The sequence below is a fragment of the Leopardus geoffroyi genome, chromosome B2 (assembly GCF_018350155.1).
Source record: "Leopardus geoffroyi isolate Oge1 chromosome B2, O.geoffroyi_Oge1_pat1.0, whole genome shotgun sequence".
NCBI classification, from domain to species: domain Eukaryota; kingdom Metazoa; phylum Chordata; class Mammalia; order Carnivora; family Felidae; genus Leopardus; species Leopardus geoffroyi.
In genome coordinates, this window is record NC_059332.1 from 106,827,843 (window position 1) to 106,848,436 (window position 20,594).

The 20,594-nt window shown below is 42.1% G+C and overlaps 1 protein-coding gene and 1 long non-coding RNA gene across 2 annotated transcripts in view; one reads left to right on the forward strand and one right to left on the reverse strand.

Annotated features, from left to right (window-relative positions):
• LOC123608933 overlaps nucleotides 1–8,510 on the reverse strand; it is a 46,965-nt gene extending 38,455 nt beyond the window's left edge. Inside the window, exon 1 of the long non-coding RNA XR_006717519.1 lies at nucleotides 6,296–8,510. This is a non-coding gene — a long non-coding RNA (uncharacterized LOC123608933). The remainder of the gene's footprint in view (nucleotides 1–6,295) is intronic.
• Nucleotides 1–19,536, forward strand: part of SLC35F1 (solute carrier family 35 member F1) — a 409,915-nt gene extending 390,379 nt beyond the window's left edge. Inside the window, exon 8 of the mRNA XM_045499404.1 lies at nucleotides 16,200–19,536. Coding sequence (XP_045355360.1) covers nucleotides 16,200–16,424 — 225 coding nt within the window. The 3' untranslated portion in view covers nucleotides 16,425–19,536. The remainder of the gene's footprint in view (nucleotides 1–16,199) is intronic.
• Nucleotides 19,537–20,594: the final 1,058 nt, after the last annotated feature.

A 20,594-nucleotide genomic window follows, 5' to 3' on the forward strand; every position in this document is an offset into this window, starting at 1 on the left:
GTCTTCAGTTTATTGGTTTGTTATTTGCATTTTGCACAGAGGCATGAGTGGGGTGCCAGTGCAAACCCGTGGCCCTGAGCGAACATGTGAAAGGGAAGGGATATTAAAGTCATCACTTACAGAGAAAGATGAAGCAAAGGCATCTGTAGACATGAAGCGCATTCCAAAAGTTTCATCTATGTAATGTGCCTCAGAAGAACCAGCAATATCAGATAACAATAATATTATCAAATTAACTTTCCCAGAATCACATGTCCAGAGAAAAGAGGCCCTTATACACACAGGCTAGACAATAAAGGAGGTCATTTCCAAGTGACAAATCTCTTTACAGTTTGGTGATACCTCACTTTGCCCATCTCCCTCAAAACTATGGTCAGAGACATCATGGATGGTTATGGTCCTATCAGTTCATGGATATCAAATTTAGAAGACAGCTCTCGAGTCTGATTTTTTAAAATGTGTGTATATAATAGTAACAAACCCAAACTTCAAAATGTTTTTAAGCCTTAAGACATTAGATAATTTTATTTTTTTAGTCTTTTTTAAAAAAATATATATAATTTATTGTCAGGTTAGCTAACATACAGTGTATACAGTGTGTTGTTGACTCCGGGGGTAGATTCCCGTGATTCATCGCTTACATACAAACCCCAGTGCTCATCCCAGCAAGTGCCCTGCTCAGTGCCCACCACCCATTCCCCGACGCCCCGCCGGCCCCTTGCATCAACCCTCAGTTTGTTCTCTGTAGTTAAGAGTCTCTTACAGTTTGCCTCCCTCTTTGTTTTTTTTTTTGTTTTTTTTTTCAACGTTTATTTATTTTTGGGACAGAGAGAGAGAGACAGAGCATGAACGGGGGAGGGGCAGAGAGAGAGGGAGACACAGAATCGGAAACAGGCTCCAGGCTCCGAGCCATCAGCCCAGAGCCCAAGGCGGGGCTCGAACTCGCGGACCGCGAGATCGTGACCTGGCTGAAGTCGGACGCTTAACCGACTGCGCCACCCAGGCGCCCCCCTCCCTCTCTGTTTGAAATGATTTTTATAACAAGTACAAAATTTAATTTAAAAGGGGAATAAGACACTAACACTGTTGTTGAATGTCTGTCACATTTGTGATAGCACATTATGGATTTTGAGGATTATACCATACTGTGGAAATGTAGTGATAACGATGTTGTAAGATTTTATTATGGAATAACCAAATATTCTGGGCGTGATGCCAATACTTCTTAGTGATATTTTGGAATTAGAAAGTGAGTGTTGAGGGTTACTTAAGAGAAGGTGGAAGCTATTCATCAGGTACCAAACTTATTTAGAAAAAAATGATTAACTATTAAAACCATAATGTGATTTCCCTCTTGACATCTGCCACATCATGATATTATTTACAATCAATTACTCATCCGTTTATTTTATTTTTCTGTCTTTCCTGCCATTACCAGGTACATGTGAGAGAAAGAAATAAAGAATCCCAATATGGTTGTGGGACTTTTCATTTTGTCAGAGGTTCCCCCCCTACACAGCTGTGGTAACATTTCTTGGTGATTGTTTGTTTCTGTGAATTGAGAAAGAATAGCATCCAAGTTCGTCAATAATCCATTAAGGTTATTCCAAGATGTGTTGAATTAAAATTGAGTCCTTCCCATATGCATAAATATATGAATTGCTTTCAGAAGCGTGAATGTAAGCAATAGAAGAACAAAAAGAATTATGTTGCAATGCAATTAATGAAACAGTTGGGAGATGGGAAGAGAATTGGGTGGAGGGTCAAGGCCTTGGGCACTATGTCAGCTGTCACTACAAGTTGGTGCCCTGAACACTCTATGGAACCTCCCTCAGCTCCAAGACGTTCATCATAGTACTCCGTACTTCTCTGAAGGTTGGTTTTTAAAAACTGATACGAGATGAAAATACTTTGGAGGAAGTTGACAGCAGCTTTGTTTGCTAAGATTACCATACTTAAGCAGTGTTGTTATTAACTGGGCTTTCCTCAATATGGTTCTCTCCACATAGAATACTTCTCAGGTTGCAAGAATGGAGACCCCTGGAGAAATGGGAGAACTTTATAGATTAAACACTGGCAGGAATTATACCTACCACAACAAATAGTTTATGCTAGTACCATAGAAGATGTTAAGTGTACCTCCTCTCTGTTTAAAGAGGTGCTATGTGAAAATACGGGAAGAAATGCACCATGAGAAATGCTTAGAAAAAAATCACATACCCTCAGAATAGTCAGCTTCAGTAATTGAGATTCAGTCTTCATTTCTCTTTGTTGCTCCTCCTCTAAAATGTCTTCTATTTCTACTGCCATCATCTTAGTTCAAACGCCAGCATCTCTCATTTAGACCGTTGCAGTAGTCTCCTGGTCTGCCTGCTTCCACTTAATTCATCGCTACAATTAGTCACCCACCAGCAGCCAGAGTGATCCTTTTATTTTTTTTTTAAGTTGATTTATTTATTTTGAGAGAGAGTGCACGTATGCAAGCGGAGGGGTAGGGCAAAGAGAGAGGGAGAAAGAGAATCCCAAGCAGGCTCCACGCTGTCAGTGCAGAGTCTGGACTGCACTGAGCTGCACTGGAGCACTGGGCTCCATCCCACAAACCGTGAGATCATGACCTGAGCCCAAATCAAAAGTTGGACACTTAACCGACTAAGCCACCCAGGCGCCCCCAGAGTGATCCTTTTAAAACACTAATTAGATAGTACTCTCCTCTGCTGAACACCCTTCTTTCTCATTGCATTTTGAGCAAAATTTAAATGCCATGCTGACCTCTAAGGGCCTACACACTGTTCCTGAGTAGCCTATGCTTTTATGACTCCAACCTCCACTCTTGGTACTTGCGCACCATATTGTGTTTCCCTTTAAAAGGGGGAAATGCGGCGCCTGTGTGGCTCAGTGGGTTAAATGTCCGACTTAAGCTCAGGTCATGATCTCACGGTTTGAGAGTTCGCCCCCCGCGTTGGGCTGTGTGCTGACAGCTCAGAGCCTGGAGCCTGCTTCAGATTGTGTCTCCCTCTCTCTCTGCCTCTCCCGAGCTTGTTCTTTCTCTCTCTCTCTGTCTCAAATAAATAAGTGTTAAAGAAAAAATTGAAAAAAAATTTTTTTTACATTTATTTCTTTTTTGAGAGACCTAGAGAGACAGAGCACAAGTTGGGGAGGGCCAGAGGGAGAAGGAGACACAGAATCCGAAGCAGGCTCCAGGCTCCGAGCTGTCAGCCCAGAGCCCGACATGGGGCTTGAACTCACAAACCGTGAGATCATGACCTGAGCCGAAGTCGGAGCTTAATCGACTGAGCCACCCAGGCACCCCAAGAAAACATTTTTAAAAGGGGGAAATAATCATAGCTTCCTCATGAGTTATTAGGAAGGCAAATAATGTAAATCCCATTAAACAGCACCTGGTACACAGAATGCACTCAACTATGAATTACTACTAAGTGTTAGACATCAGTGACATTGGCTATCCTTCTAGTTATAGAACTGTGCCCTTTCCTCCTTGGGACCCTTGCTCTTGATGTCCCCCTGCCTGGACTTGCTCTTCTCCAGGGCCTCCCATGGCTGTTTCTGTCTCAACTTCAGTGCCTCATCTGCAGAGAACACTTCCCTCATGATCTAAGTAGCTTCCACCAGACTCTCACGTCACCTGTCACCTGTTGGTTTCCTTCATAGTGTTTCCTAAAATCACATTACAGATTAATTCCTTCTAATGTTTTCAGTCTCGTCTCCCACAACAGACTGGAACCTAGGAATGGCGTTATATCCAACATATTTATCATTATATCCTCAGCTCATGAAATGGTAGAAACTCCATTCGGATGGACAATGAAGTGATAGCTAGGGTCTCGGCTCACAGTTAAGCTAAGTTAATGAATAATTCATTGCTGAGTCTATTAGTTCTATATGGCTGCTGTAACAGATTACCACAAACTTGGTGGCTTAAGACAACAGAAATTTATTCTCTCACAGTTCTGAGGACCAGAAGACCAAAATCTGTTTCAGGGGGTGTGCAGCTGCACCCCAGCAGACTCTAAGCCTAGGGTGGGTGATGGTCCAGTGAGGCCAAAGGAAAGACCCAGAGACAGTGATCAAGAGGTAGGTTTGTTGGGGGAACCTATGCCCAGGGAGCACCTGCTGTTGGGATCTACGTGCAGCAAGTGCTTGTATCACAGCAACTTAACCCAGCAACTATCAGCAGCCCTTTCCCTCCTCGCATGGCCAGCATTTCCAAAACATTAAGGTGTGCCACGTGGGCACTCCTCATTACGGGAGGGACGCTCCAGGTTGGCCACCTCCAAAGCACCTGACCTTGAACACTGAACAACACATTCTGCTTTACATTCTGCTTGCTGGGAATGTAGAGGGAGGACAAGATCTCTACATTTTCAAGATGGTGATTAACAGGGGCATTCAGGGTGTGCTCGTACCAACTGGCCGTCCAGCCTGTACCATATACCTGGCCAAAATTCAGCAGTTATGCTCCATCCAGAGTCTCTTGGGGAGAATCTGTTCGCTGCCTCCTCCAGCTGCTGTGGCGGCCTTCATTCCTGGGCTTATGGCTACACATCACTACAGTCTTTAAGGGGAGCATGTCCAAACTTCCTCTGCTGTGTCTTTGCATATCCTTCTTCTCTGTGTGTCTAATCTCTCCCTCTGCCTCCCCTCATAAGATACACGTGATTGCACTCAGGGCCCACCTGAACCTAGCTATGTTAGTGTGTGCTCAGGCCTCCATAACAAAATACCACAAGCTGGGAGCTTAAACAGCAGGGATTTGTTTCTCACACCTGGAACCTGGAAATCCAAGACCAGGGTCCAGCAGGGTTCAATTTCTGATGAAAGCTCTCTTCCTGGCTTGTAGACGTCCACCTTCTCAGTATGTCCTCACTTGGCCATTTCTCCATGTGTATGTGTAGAGGTGGGGGAGGTGGGAGAGAGAGCTCTCTGGTGTCTCATAAGGACACTAATTCACTAATTCACCTTTATGACCTCATTTCACCTTAAATACTTCCATAGAGGCCCCATTTCTAAATATAAGACACACTGGGGGTCATGGCTTCAAAATACATATTTAGAGGAGTGGACGTGATTCAGTCTGTAGAGCCCAGGATAATCTATCACCTCAAAATCTTTAACTTAATCATATCTGCAACGATCCTTTTTCAACTGAAGTAATTCACATTCAAAGGTTCCAGGTATTAGGATATGGATGGGTGCCACTTTTCAGCCTACCACACCGAGGAAGCAAAAGGAATTGCTAAACTTACATATACTTGTAGGTTCTCAAAGATGGTTTGTGCTGACAGGGGGTGGTTGCTCCAAATTAATAAAGTAAAGCAGAATAGAAACTTATGAGGATTCCTGTGACTTATATAATTACACATCATTGTAAGAGAACTCAACATGAAAATAAATTCAAACACTGAGCCTATAAACCAAGGGTTTATTCTTTGCATTGACAAAAAACCTTCCACTCCAGATGGATTGATTGCTGTTGCCAATTCCATAAATGCATTTGCAATTTAATTTGATTCATGCTGACCTTTTCAGAAAGAACTATTGAGGAAATTTTCAAATCTATCTGTGCTTTAACATTTACTCTTTGTGATGTAAAGCTAACAATAGCTGACATTTATTGAACATTTACTATGTGCCAAGCACTGCACCAAAAATTTCATATATGTGAAAATATATATATATATTTATGAAATATACATATTATGAAAAGTTTCATACACACACACATACACTTCATTTAATGCTCACAACAGCCCCATGTGGGAAGTATTATTATCTTTAGTTAACAGACGAGTGACCAGAGGCCTGGAGAGTTAAGGAACTTGTCCAAGACCACAGAGCAAGAAAGTGGCAAACAGAGATGCGAACCTCACCATTCTCACCAGAGCTCATTCTGTGAGGCCCTGCTTGATATTCCCCAGAAAATGTCATTAAATATTCCATTTCTAAAACTTGCCATGGAGAGAAATTGTTATGAAAGGTTTACATCAGCATTAAGACCTTTAGTATAACCAGATTTTCCTTTTGTCAATTGCATTAGGGTTCTCCAAAGACCTAGAACCAATAAGACATGTGTGTGCTTATGTATCTTTCTCTGTCTCTATCTCTAAGAGGGCCAGGACAGGCTGGGGTTGGGTGATCCAACTTCATTGCTGAAGGGTCTGGGCCCTTTAGTGCCTGGATTGGGTTGTTGAAGTTTCCCATTGACTGTAATCACAGGCCATGGTGATACTAAGGAATGCCTAGGGATCTCGTGTATTCCAGACATATTATTCCTTACCTTCGTCATGAAGTAGCAGCCCAATTTCCCTTGGAAACCCAGATCAATCACCCCAGCCAGCACAGCGACGAGAACTCCCTTCTGTGTTAACTGAGAAGCATGAAGAGCCCAAAGCAGTTGGGTGGCAGTCTTCACTTTCAATTCAGTGGAATGATTGTTGTGTCTCCTGGTAGCAGTATTCCTCCCTTTGGAACTAAGACTTTTAGATCAGCAGAGCAGAACCGTGCAGTAACAGGAAGCAAAAATTTTACTAGTGGATCACTAGGGGAAATAGGACAGGGTGCCACTCCTATTTCCGCCTCGAGATTCATTGTACCGGAACAGTTCTGTGGCATAAGTTGAGCTGCAACACTACCACTTCTATAAACTCAATATGTTTCACTGGCTTTCAATTTCAGTCTCCTGTAAAATCACTCCAAGCCCCATGTGCACCCCTGTGTTGTGTGGAGGGAAAATAGATGTCTGATGATGCAAGAGTCCGAAGGAATGTGGGAGTGAAGGCCACTGCTCAGCGTCCCTCACACACAAATGTAATCCCTTTTTGACTAGTGATAAGAAGAAGGAAGCACAGAAAGGTGACATAAATGAGGCATCTAATGGCCTTTGTTGTAACTGAGCCTATAATTAAACACTCCCACAGAGTAGGCCCCTTTTATTCCACTTCTGGCTTGGCTATTCTGGTCTTCTTTTGCTGGACTGCCGAGAATAGAAATCTGCATGAATGAGGATTTCTATCAGTTCATCAAACCAAGTGAAAATGTCTGTTTGTCATATAAAAGATAATGTCAGAAATCCATTTTTAGCTCCCTGTTGCTGTACTCATGTGTGAAATTACTCACAGGGGAAGATATTTGCCCGTAAAAGAACCCTTATTGGCCTTGGATGTGATTGGCTGCACAAATTATACTGCCAGATGAATTGGTTTTGCAAATCAAACAGAAGGCCTCATAAACTGAACTGGGATCACAGTGTGGGGCACAGCCCTGCCCTGTGACGGTGTCAGGGCCCTGTTTGCTGCTTCTCTCCTTAGCCACATGATGGCTGGAGGATAAGTTGTTCTCCAAGTATGTAAATCTTTGCAATTCCTTGGTTTGTTGAAATAGAGCGACCATTTGGTATTTTGACTGAGGTACTCATTGATTTATTTTCCGTCTTGATTAGATTAGCATGAATTTGGGGTTATTTTCTATCTCCTTTGGAGAAAGAATGGGGAAGGAGGGATTGAGGTTAGTACTGCTGGTCTCTGGAAACAACCGATTTTAGCGTTTGTCAGTAGATTGTGTGCCGTGCCCACATTTGGTATTTTCCCATGCTATGACTTATGACTTACAAGAAAGAAATCGTGCAATATTTAGCGAGAGATTTAGCCCTTTTTTTTTCTTGGAAAAAGAAAAAGAAAAGGAATGAGGAAAAAAGAGAATGAGGAGGAATAAGAGAAGGCAAGAGCAGGAGACAGAGCAACAATAGGCAGGTCTGAAGAATTTGAAAAAGCTCTGTCCTCTCCAGGCAATTTATTTCCAGTTCTGTAAACTCAGAAGACAAACTTTTGTTTTTTCAATACTCTTAATAATAATAAAAATGATCTTGTTAGTTCAGTGCAGAGCCAAAATTAGGAGGTCAAGCATCAACTTGTTTATGTAGGCATTTCGGTGGAGCCAAGTCTGTCTAGTTGCCTTGCCCTGAATAGCAACTGGCTCAGACCCAGCAGCAATAAGTCAGGAACAGGGGAGAACCTTTCCTTGCAGGAACCCAAGCAGGCCACGGCTTACAGCCTGCCCAGCCAGGACCAGCCTCCCCTGCTTCTGCTCCCCACCATGGCACTCCCAAGCTCCAGGTGTGATCCCCAACCCCCTGAGACACACACAGCTGCTGAGAGATGAGTTGTCCTTGGTGAGCTGTCCTCTCTTGCTTCTCCACCCCAGGACTCTCAGCGGATTGGTTGTTGCCCAAAGGGTCCACCCTGCAATTTACATATCAAGTGGGAACCCAAGAGACCTTGGATGCCCCTTCCAGTTATAAAAGCCAGTTTTCTCAACCCGTAATATTTGGATTTAAAAACTTCACTATGGCAGCATTGTATTTCATTGTGATTCACTCTTAACTAGCATTTTGCATTGCTTAGTCACTGATGAATCTTTTTTTTTAAATATGAAATTTATTGTCAAATTGGTTTCCATACAACACCCAGTGCTCATCCCAACAGGTGCCCTCCTCAATGCCCATCACCCACCCTCCTGTCCCTCCCACCCCCCATCAAACCTCAGTATATTCTCAGTTTTTAAGAGTCTCTTATGGTTTGGCTCCCTCCCTCTCTAACTTTTTTTTTCCTTCCCCTCCCCCATGGTCTTCTGTTAAGGTTCTCAGGATCCACATAAGAGTGAAAACATATGGTATCTGTCTTTCTCTGTATGACTTATCTCACTTAGCATAACACTCTCCAGTTCCATCCACGTTGCTACAAGAGGCCATATTTCATTCTTTCTCATTGCCACGTAGTATTCCATTGTGTATATAAACCACAATTTCTTTATCCATTCATCAGTTGATGGACCTTTAGGCTCTTTCCATAATTTGGCTATTGTTGAAACTGCTGCTATAAACATTGGGGTACAAGTGCCCCTATGACTGACGAATCTTTAAACTAGTATGGAACCTAGAACCGCCAATCTGCATCATCTGGCTTTCTGTTGGGAACAAAATTGGCTTATTTGTTCTCAGCCTAGAAATCATGATTAGATGTGCCAGTTGGTCTAACTTTATATGTGCATTTTCTACCACAGGGTATGGAACTACAGGGGGAAGTATACTGTTCTACATGGCAGGTCATTCAGGAGAGTTTTCACAAACTTAACTAAAAGTCTCATTTTTCCCAGGCATGACTTGCCACTGAAATTGCCAGGCCATCTCCCTGCATGGAAATTCTTCCCTACAGCTTTGGAACCTCACACTTCCCTGCCTGTGCTGTCTAACCTTGGGAATGACCAGTCACTGCCCTTTATTGTTCTAGCTACCTATGGTTGCATTGACTTCTGAAGCAACTGCTAAGTTTGCACATTCCCAGACTCTACCTTCCTAAGTATTTTCTGCTAAAGAGTTAAAAATGTGGAAAGGTTTAATTACATCTGTATCTGTTTAAAAGAATAAATGTGGGGGTGCCTGTATTGCTCAGTCGGTTAAGTGTCTGACCCTTGATTTTGACTCAGGTCATAATCTCACGGTCGTGACATTGGGCCCCGTATTGGGCTCCATGCTGAGTGAGAAGCCTGCTTGGGATTCTCTGTCTCCCTCTCTCTGCTCCTCCCCTCTCCCTCAAAATAAATAAATATACTTAAAAAAAAAAAAGAATAAACTTAAATAAGAACTAGAAAGGAAATCATTATTGTAGCCACATATCTTTTGTTAGCCTTTGTATATATGAAAAGCCATGTGTAAGGACACTTAGAAATATCCTTGAATTCATTTGTAAGCAGCTTCCTTATGCAGTTCAGAAACCACTTTCAACTCTTAACCATTATCATGCTTCCAAATGGAATGCCTCTTTAAACAGCAGACTTGCATCCAGCTGGGCAAGACAACAGGTCTATTTAAATTTTAGCAATAATGCCTTCAAGATAAGACATGACCTGACATATTGGTATTTCCTTCTTCCATACTTTATGAATAGCCTTAGAAACACATGAGGGTTTGAAAATGTTGTCCTTTGCTCACCGACCATACATGAGAAGACTTCAGGGATAGTGGTCTTTCACCTACCCAGCTTCTGTCAAGCAAAGTTCAGAAGGCAGGTCCTATCAGGCCAACAGTAATGGTTCACAGGTGTGTGTGTGTGTGTGTGTGTGTACGCACACACACAAAATGGGAGACATAGAGAGAAAGAATACATACTGGGTGGATAATTTAGAAAAGAATTACTACTTTTTAGGGTTTCCAGTTATATGCATTCCCCTTTCCTCCTGGCTAGTGAGAAATTTGCTTTACCTGTATCTCTTTTCTTTCTAATTTGACCTTATTTTCTCCCCCTTTCCGGTTGAATTTCTCTGAGGTTCCTTAGCTCTCCCAGTTAGATCTAAATCGGATCTAATCTCTCCTTTTTTGTCAAATAACTCCAGGAGTTATTTAAATCTCTCCTTTTTTGTCAAATAACTCCAGGAGCTTTACCCAAATCTCATTTCCCTGTACCCCAGTTTCCTAGGAAACCTCCCCAGCTACTCTTTTCCAGGTCTTTCTTCTACAAATCACAAGTGACAGTTTCCTTTTTTCCATTCAATCTTTGTTTTCTCCTGGAGCTAGAAGCACCATACATCTCCCTATAAGAACTAAAATAATCTTTTAACTTTGCATTATCTATTAAATAAAAATTAGTTCTGATCATCTATAGGCCCAGGTGCAGTCATTGAGCAAAAATGACCAGAACCCCGCATCAGGAACCTTACAGAAGCCACATTACACAGAAGCATGCACCATAAGTACACTCCCCAGGAAAGAAGGAAGCGGCAGGCCCATCATATAGAAGAAGGTGGTACATAAACTCAGTAAAAGTAGAGCTTCAATCCAGAGTCTCTTCATCCTTGAAACCTTATGCCTCTCTGAGGATTGCCCATGTTCTTCTCTGCTCACCCGGCCACCTTTTTGGTCAAGCTAGAAAAGGAAAGATGCTCTTGAAAATTGCCCTCTTCCTTACCTATTCTAGTTGGTATATTTATAAATGTGCCTTGAAATGGCTTTCAAACCATGTGGTTCTCTACTTGTAGAGGCCTAAGACTCATTAGAGTCATTAGTTTGTTAAAACTCTGCTTAGATGTTTAATACCACAGCCAAAATAAAAATTTGTTCTGTCCTTAACTGATGTGTTGAATATCCCATTAGCTAAATAGTAATCATACTGAGATGCCATCTGGCTGGAGCTAGGTTTAATCCCTAGCTGGAGGTTGAGGAACTTTGTACAGTTTTACCATCAGCCTTCCAAGCCACCCCCTTCTGGACAATGGCTTGTGTCCCAGTCAAATTGCTTTAAGCAACACACAGGCATTCTCATGATGCACCATGAGTGCTCTCTGACCCTTGTTAGCAAAGAGACCCAGCAGGATGGGAAAAAGACAGCAGCAAAGTAAACAGTGTGTGCAGCACAATGATGTTGATGCAGGCCTGTCCTTTCTCAGCTTCTCAAAGCTCCAAGTCAGATAAAATGCATCCGCAGCACAGAACATTTAAGCGTCTTCTGATGGGCTGCAGTTGGCTGGGGGAGGACCACGAAGGACACTTCAGACAGCAGCCTGTGCTCTTCAATGGGGACAGCAAACCTCCACCTGAACCTTTCCCTCTGTGTTAACTCGGAGATGGCTTTCGGGCCTCCTCCGGTGCCCAGGGAGGTCCTAGTTCTCTTTGCCTAGGCAATGAGGCATGAGTACTTCTTTGTAGTAAATGAGTTAAGCAGTCTAGAATAGACAGAATTTTTGTTTGACTGATTGGTTTCTTTAAAAGAATGCTCTCTCAGGATAAGTGCAGTATCCAAAACTGGGAATCAGCCTATTAGGTACTCTGATTCAATTTTCTTTCTTCTGTCAATCTATAAAGAGAAAAAATGAACTTTTTTCTTACTTTTAACTTTTCTGTCATTATTTCTAATATTCAGTATTTATCCAGATTAGTCATAATGCATGTCTTTCTGGTCTCATTTTGGGCTTGTGTGCTAAATAAGACTTCCTCTACCATCTATTAATAAAAACTCTTGGGTGACTTCCAAGGTGCCTCTGTCATATAAAATCCCATGCTATCTATATTTTGAACAATTTTAAGATGAATTCTGCACAAATTAAGTGGAAATGCTTTGGAAATAAAATATGTGCTGTCATCCTAAAGCTACGTCCCAGGAAAACACTGTGGAGTGGATTTATCATTCCACTTGATGGTTCCATGTTCAGAAGAGGGACGATTTAGGTGTTCGTTCCTACAATGGCAAAAGCATTAGCTTTACAAAGATGAATTTTTAAATATTCGTCATATCGATCAAGTCAGACTATGGGAAACTGAAACCAGAAGTTGAGAGGAATTCAAATCCTTCTTGAAGGATACCGTGCATGAGATCTTTCCTGTTCCTCCCCTACATTGCCAAGTCCTCTCCACCACGAGTCTATGAGACCTCTTGTGCCAATCCACTGATCAGCAGCCCCCCTCTTCTACCCAGACTCTTGCATTGTCCTCCCAAATCGTTGTCTTATCGCTCTCCCGTGACTGACCCCAGATTTGAAGACGACTTTTGGAGTTAATGATTAAGAGTCAATACTATGACTTCCCTTTCAACAAGTTTCTGCTTGCCATTCTATGTAGGAGAAATGACATTTGAGGGGCGCCTGGGTGGATCAGTGGGTTGAGCATCCGACTCTTGATTTCGGCTCAGGTCCTGATCTCACGGTTTGTGAGATAGAGCTCCCTGTCAGACTCCGTGCGCTGACAGTGCAGAGCCTGCTTGGGATTCTGTCTCTCTCTCTCTCTCTGCCTCTCCCCAGCTCATGCTGCTGTCTCTCTCCCTCTCAAAAAAAAAAGAAGACGACATTGGATTATCAAATTCAAAGTTAAAAAACGTGAAGTACACCACTGGAACAGGCTGACTTTTTCTTGTTTGTTTCTTTAGTCTGACACTTCACCATAATTAAATTCATTCACTCACTCAAAATAAAAACAAAGAGCAAATAGCACTTCGTGGATGCCTACCCTGTTCCAGGCTCTGCACTTGACACTGGTCAAGGAAGACACAGTCCCACAGTTAAGGGAGAAAGGCAATTTAATCAATGATTACATAAGAGTGTTACATGTACGATCATTGAATATAAGATAATGCTATAAACAATAATGACAAAACAGTAATAATGACAACAAAGGTAACAGGAACTGAATGCTTGTGAGGTAGGCGTCAGATAAGTGCTTTATATGCTTTATCTAGTTTAATCTTTACAGCCACTCTGTATGGCTGTACAATTATTATCCCCACTTTACTGATAAGGAAACTTGGACCTGAAAAGGTTAACATACTTCTCCAAAATGACAGCTAGAAAGTAGCAGAGCTAGGATTGGAATCCAGTTTGTGATTAGAAAGCAGTTCTAACCTCAGAGGCCCCTTTGATAATCTCTCTGCCTCTGTCTGCCACAGCCGACTCAGGCCTGAGACCTGCAAGGCTCTTCGCTTGAGACTAGGGTCATGTGAGTGGAGTTTGAAAATGGAAGTCATTAACGAAATATTTGAAATGATTATAAAGTTGGGAACAAACCGATTTCATTTGCCAGAGCTGGGGGTAAAGATTGTAGCTCTCAAATGTAGAATTTCAGGAAGCAAGTTTAGGGGTAAATAGGTTTTCTGAGATCACCTAAAACAGTCCTGAGCGGTCTTCTTTTCCTCCCATTTCATTTTGCCAACAAATTTGTGAAACAAAGAATAAATTTCTTTTCATTGGGAGAAACGGAATTGATTGTTCAAGCTAATTAATTAGGTGAAGCTGTTACTACAGGCTGAGTCTAGTCTATAAATCTGTCTGAGGAAGGATTATGATATGGTTTGAATATGAAAAATAAAGGAATTAAAAGGCAGGGTGAGGCAAGGGATACAGGAGTACTTGATGCATAGGGGCACTTGTACCCCAATGTTTATAGCAGCACTCTCAACAATAGCCAAATTGTGGAAAAAGCCTAAATGTCCATCAACTGATGAATGGATAAATTGTGGTTTATATACACAATGGAGTACTACGTGGCCATGAGAAAGAATGAAATATGGCCTTTTGTAGCAACGTGGATGGAACTGGAGAGTGTGATGCTAAGTGAAATAAGTCATACAGAGAAAGACAGATACCATATGGTTTCACTCTTATGTGGATCCTGAGAAACTTAACAGAAACCCATGGGGGAAGGGAAGGAAAAAAAAAAAGAGGTTAGAGTGGGAGAGAGCCAAAGCATAAGAAACTCTTAAAAACTGAGAACAAACTGAGGGTTGATGGGGGGTGGGGAGGAGGGGAGGGGAGGTGATGGGCATTGAAGAGGGCATCTTTTGGAATGAGCACTGGGTGTTGTATGGAAACCAATTTGACAATAAATTTCATATATTTAAATAAATCCATAAATAAATAAAGTATTAATACTGTTAAAAAAAAAAAGGGGGTGAGGAATGAACTAGAAAGACAATCAGAAAATGGTCTGAGGGCGCCTGGGTGGCTCAGTCGGTTAAGCATCTGCCTTCGGCTCAGGTCATGATCTTTCAGTTCTTGAGTTCAAGCCCCGTGTCGGCCTCTGCACTAACAGCTCGGAGCCTGGAGCCTGCTTTGGATTCTGTGTCTCCCTCTCTTTCTCTGCCCCTCCCCCACTTGCACTCTCTCTCAAAATAAATAAATAAACATCTTTAAAAAGGAAAAGAAAATGGTCTGTAGTCTTAGCTACCTTGGTGTTGCTAAAGAGAGAGAGAAGGAGGGGGGTAGAGGGAAGGAAGGAGAGAGAAGGAGGAGGAGGCAGAGAAGGGGAAGAGTTGAGGAGGAACAGTAGCAGGGAGGAGAAAAAGAAAAACAGAAAAACCACCACTGTGGCAGGAGCTCTTAGCCTCGGGGCTGTCTTCCAGGAGCCATTTTCCTGACTGACTTTTCCACTGCAGCTGTCTTTCAAGGATTATAGCCTCGCAACTTACTTTATAGACTCTCTGGATCTTCTTCCTGTTCTTCTACGAGCTTCCAATTAATTTTTGTCTTTTTACCAGTTTTTAGTTCTTTTAGACTAAAAATAAAAATAAAATAGGAAATCCAACCAAATTGGTCTTCTGTTGCCCCATGGATACAGCCCGTGGTCAAGACTGCAACAATAGCTCTTGACTAAAATAAGATTGGGCATTCACAGCTGCATTGTATTTTGTCTACCGGTACCTCTGTGTCTCCACTGAGACGATTAAGTCCTTGAGCCATATGTTTTCATTTCTCTTTCCCCAGCATGTAGTTTCATGCGTGATAGAGAAGGGCACACAAGAAACTATTAGTTGAACGAAAGCATGATTGAATGAACGAATGAATGAAATAGAAATGGCAGCACTTGTATTGTTACCTTACTCTTCCCCAGTAATTATTCAAGCAACTATGTCCACTGTAACTACTCAAGGAGGCCCAGAAGTTGTAATTTTTCAAAAACATATATAAATTTTCAGGCACTTGTATAAACCAGCGTTTTCTTTTTTCTCTCTCAAATCTCTATGAATTGTCAAGCAAATACTTTAGGAAGCACCATGCTACATAAACAGCTCTGCTTGGTTGTTTTCAGATTAGTAGAGCAAGAATGGAATGTTATAGTGTTTCTTACCATCCAAGGATAATCTATTCTTGCAAAGATAGTTACGAAAGTTAATAACAGTTCCTATAGGGAAGACAAATAGTGTCTGAATTGGATTAAGGCACAATAAGAGTGCCCAATACAGTTGTGTCAGGGAGGGGTTTGGTATTTATGGCTTCATTACAACCTTAAATGGAATATCTCTATTTCTTCTGGGTTTAATGAAGCCAGAAACAACCGCTTTGTTGAGTGATACTGGAGTTTGAGGCTTATTGGGGTTTGGGGGGGTTGCTTTTAACTTGACTTATTTTAATTCACGGTTAACTAGCTCTCCCACATCAGGTACTCAGACTGGCACTTTAAGGACAATTAGCTAAGTGTTCCTCTGTGTTCACCACAGAGCCGAGAAAAAAGATAAGGAGAATCAATAAGACCAAGCCAGTTTAGGACGAGAACTAAGTGACGAATTCACTTTCCATCAAGAGCATTGGCCAACTCATCAAGCTGCCTGTTCTGGGAGGAAATGCTCTGCTCTCCTCCCTCTGTGCCTCATTAATGTGGAAATGGTTCTGCTCTGACTGCTCAGTGACTTTGCTGTTGTGTTACCTAGTTTTCAGGACTGTATCTCCTGTCCTTCTTCACCATCCTCATCGGGCTGGTGCTCTACTCCTCCACCTCCACGTACATAGCCCAGGACCCCCGAGTGTACAAGCAGTTCCGCAATCCCTCGGGACCCGTTGTGGACTTACCAACCACAGCTCAGGTGGAGCCTTCGGTCACCTACACCAGCCTGGGCCAGGAGACCGAAGAGGAGCCCCACGTTCGCGTGGCCTAGGATGCGGCCCTCCCTGCCCCCTGCGGTCAACTCAGCGGCCGTGTGTTCGCCCTCCATCTCTGTATTGTACATAGAGAAAGGTATTTATTAGGTGCGGTTTACACAGGTGGACTGCAAGGTAGCAAATCCGAAAGCCTATAAAAGGCACGAGCTGAAGATCACCGCAGATACGGGCTCCCATCCACCTGACTTAGAGAGATGCCTAGCTAGTGTGTATCCCGACCACAACCCTCCTGCATTAATTACTGTGAAAACTTTTGAATTAAAAGCAAGTATTATTATTATTTGTATTATTATTGTTACTGTTATTACACTAACTTTCAGGAGACTGTTTTGTACTCCTGATGAGAACTATTGCCAGACCCACATGTAGTTAACATAAATCCCACTTTTCTAGGGCAAGTCACTTTTTAAGAATCATACTTTATTTTTTTGCACAGTCTATATGAGTGCTGCATGCCACAGGAGCTCCATCCCTGAGAAGTTTCCTTATCCTAGGGACCTGGTGGCTAATGGTTTCCTCTGTTACCTGTTGGATTGCCTGCTCAATAAGTATTTTGTGCTGTGACCATTGTGGGGAGGGGCAACTGACCATATAATTCTCTATTCTAGGAATAGATATAAAGCAAACACTTTAGCCTTTTTATATTTCACTCTCTGACTACTCCAGGCCATTGCCTTTCTGTTGTGCCACGTGATTCTGCTGATAAAGTCGCTGTAATAACTGGATGAGGAATGTTTCATTCCTGTGGCTTATAGGAAACCCCAGAAATAATATCATATGTGTTTAGGGTAATATATATACATCTATGTATTTTAAATCTTTCTGCCCCTCCCTATATCCTCTCTTCCAAAAGCGTATTGATTTTACCTTTAATTCCTAGATTTCTTGAGTGATACTATGGAAATTGTTCAAGGCAGTGGAAAAGCCATGGCCCTCTGCCCTCTTCATTGGGTGAGACACTTTTTAAAATACACCAGCGTGGAAATTACCCTTATCGTGGCATATCACTGGTTGTGTAGCCTCCCAACAAGGTCAAGGTGCTGATGTGGAACAGTCTCTGACAATAGCTTGACTGATTTCACCATTTAGTAGTGATAAAGATGTCGTGAATGAAAAAGTTTGGCAATTGGGTCGTGTTTGGCATCCCTTCAATAGCAGAATATAGCAACGCCATATTCTTAGGGATACAGAGAATATTGCAAGGTCCTGATAAGGCTTTGAAGCATATGTCACTAAGTCTAATTTTGTTGCCCTGAAAGTAGCTCTTTTTTTCAAACACACAAAAAAAATCAAGAAACACTATAGACCTCTTCAATTTGGAATAGATCCTATGTGTCAGGATGTGAAACAGTCTTTAAGCTTGGCTGGCTTCAATACCATTCAAAAAGATCCGCGATGGGGTACAGGGTTTGTAAAAGGAAAATAAATGCTGATGAAACTGTGGGCAATTCAGACCAATACATTTTAGGCAAACAAAGCAAAACACCAGAGGGGTCCCTGTAAAGAAGGACGGATTACAGCGCAGTCAGGTTTCCAATACACCCTGCACGAGGCCTAACTACTAGGCAGGCAAACGCGCCCCCTGCTGGCAGTCAGCGCCAGGCGGCTCCTCTGCCTGCCTTCAACCCCCGGGGGGGGTGTAGTCCTGCCCTTGGAGATGGGGAAGAAGAATGATCTCCTCGGATGTGCAGATTTTATGGCCATCTCTGTTCAGCCCCCTCAGAAATACGTTTTATTTTCGGAAAAGAAAATATCAATGTTAAAGCTACATCAAGTCAAAACACCTTGCCAATATCTGCTCTCTGCTACCTTCTAAACCAATTAAATACCTTTCTCTGAATATTTTGTCCATTCAGATCTGAAGACCTTTGAAGACTGTGGTTTTATTTTTGTGTTTACATTCCTTTGGTTGGCATAATTTGCTTGACTTATTGCATTTTTAGTATTTATTTTAAAGCCAAATGTTTTAGTCTTTTTTATTCATTTTTTATGACACTAATTCATAAACACTTAGTAAAGTCTTATGAGAAATAAGTGGATGAAGATATTCCAAGTCAACTCAGTCGACTGGGAATTTTTTAAGAATTTAAATTTCAGAAAGGTTTGCAACCAATGGACGGCTAAAAGTAGCCATCTGGATTATTTTCTAGGATCTTTCAATTGACTCCATTGTATGGAAACCAAGTGTGAATGTTGAGGTGGACTCACTGTATACCCTTTTATCATCCAGTGTCCTTGTGCACAAGACTTTCATGTCACTGGGGTCCTTCACCGTGTCGGTTCGTCCCCATTTAGAAAGGCTGATAACACGTCGAACCATCCGAGATCAGGAGTTCCAGATGGGCCCTTCGGAAAACAAAAGAAAATAGCCAAGATCAAATATGACAACACCAGTCGGTCCTTCCGGAGTGCGTCGGCACGCGAGAGTAGGACATTAACTCTAGTTGTTTTCGTTTCCGAAATATCATAACCTCAGTAGACACCAGCAAAAATCTCAGCTTTCTGACCCCACCGCCACTCTCTCCTCCACAAGTGAGACTTTAGCAACTTGTATAGAATTGGCTTGGGTAAGCAGACCACAGCTCCCCGGTACCCCGCTGGCGCTAGTGGTGAGTGCTGGTTCTCACTTCCTCGCCGGAAACTTGCACTGAGGACAGCGCTTGCCTTGGTCACACCTTCCCACAGCTCCAAACTCTGGACCACACAACCAGGTAGACCAAGCAATGGAAACATTTGCACCACTGTGTCCCATGAAAATGTTTCGATGTTTAGTTTAGATATTGCTAACTCGTGCTATTAACCTTTTGACAAGCGTGTAGTATTGTTTGTTTTGGGTTTGTTTTTGAGTTATAACCAGTTAGTAGTCCCCGGCTAGCTCCCAGTACAGATTTTACCCCATGGGTAGGATTCTATTGTCAAGCCACATAACAAAGCACACTAATCCAGACACTGCAAATGGAAAATATGAACCAAAAAGGAAATTTACACCGAGAAGTTGAACAAACTTTCCATTTTTGATATTTGCATGCTCCCCTATGGACTGGCTGTGGCAATGTAATGCCTGTATAATGTTTTCAAATAAAAATAAATGCTTTATGAAAGCACGGAGTTCTTGGTTTTCTTGAGTGTTTGTCTGCACTATGACAACCGTGGAAGGAGCTCCCCTGGGATGCTGGAAATAGCCATGAAAGTAAACAGCAGGGCACATGTCAAAAGAAACACCAGAAAGAAAATATTTCCAAATTAGGAAGGGCTCAGTTGGTGTCAGAGCCGGAGCTTTGAAAAGCTGCAGTAAGCACGTTTGTAATTTGCAAAATTAATTATTTATCTGAGTACTTAAGAAGGTGCTGGGGGCTACAGTCTTCAAGTCCACGTTTAAACACGTTAAAACACATGCAGAACAATATCAATTTTCCCCAAGAAACAGTTTCTTATAAAGGACAAAGTTCTGTGTGTGCTTCCCTTGGCACGATGCCAGACTTAAAAGACGAACACCACATTTGTTAAGCAGAACTCTTTGTGTCTCTCCTCTGGGCTGACACCGCATCCTGTGATTGTCCCTCCTCCACTAACTGTAGCCACCAGCAACCCCTTAAGTACTTCAGGATGATGTCTATAAATTCGCATGTTCTTGTGTGTGTTCACAATCAGACCTCAAAAATTAAAGAGCTGCAAAGACTGTGTACGTGAGTTATATATTTAAAATATTTTTAGAAGAAAAACACCCATTTTTCAGAAGAATAGGAATAGCAGTACACTGATCCTTTTAAAGTATTCTTTTTTTTTTTTTAAATGTTTATTTATTTTTGAGAGAGAGAGAGAGAAACAAAGCACGAGCAGGGAGGGGTGGAGAGAGAGGGAGACACAGAATCCAAAGCAGGCTCTGGGCTCTGAGCTGACAGCTCAGAGCCCGACGTGGAGCTTAAATCCACGAACCGTGAGATCATGACCTGAGCTGAAGTCAGACACTTAACCAACTGAGCCTCCCAGGTGCCTGCTTTTTAAAGTATTGTTGAGTGAGATCCATTATGATCTTCCATTATAAATAGAACAGTCTGTATTTAACACAAATAATTTGCTTCAAAATTGTGACTCAGTTTTAAAAAAGTTTTTTCCTTGAAAAAGGTAAATGTTTCTCTAATGTGTTGTTTATTTAGGAGGCTTTT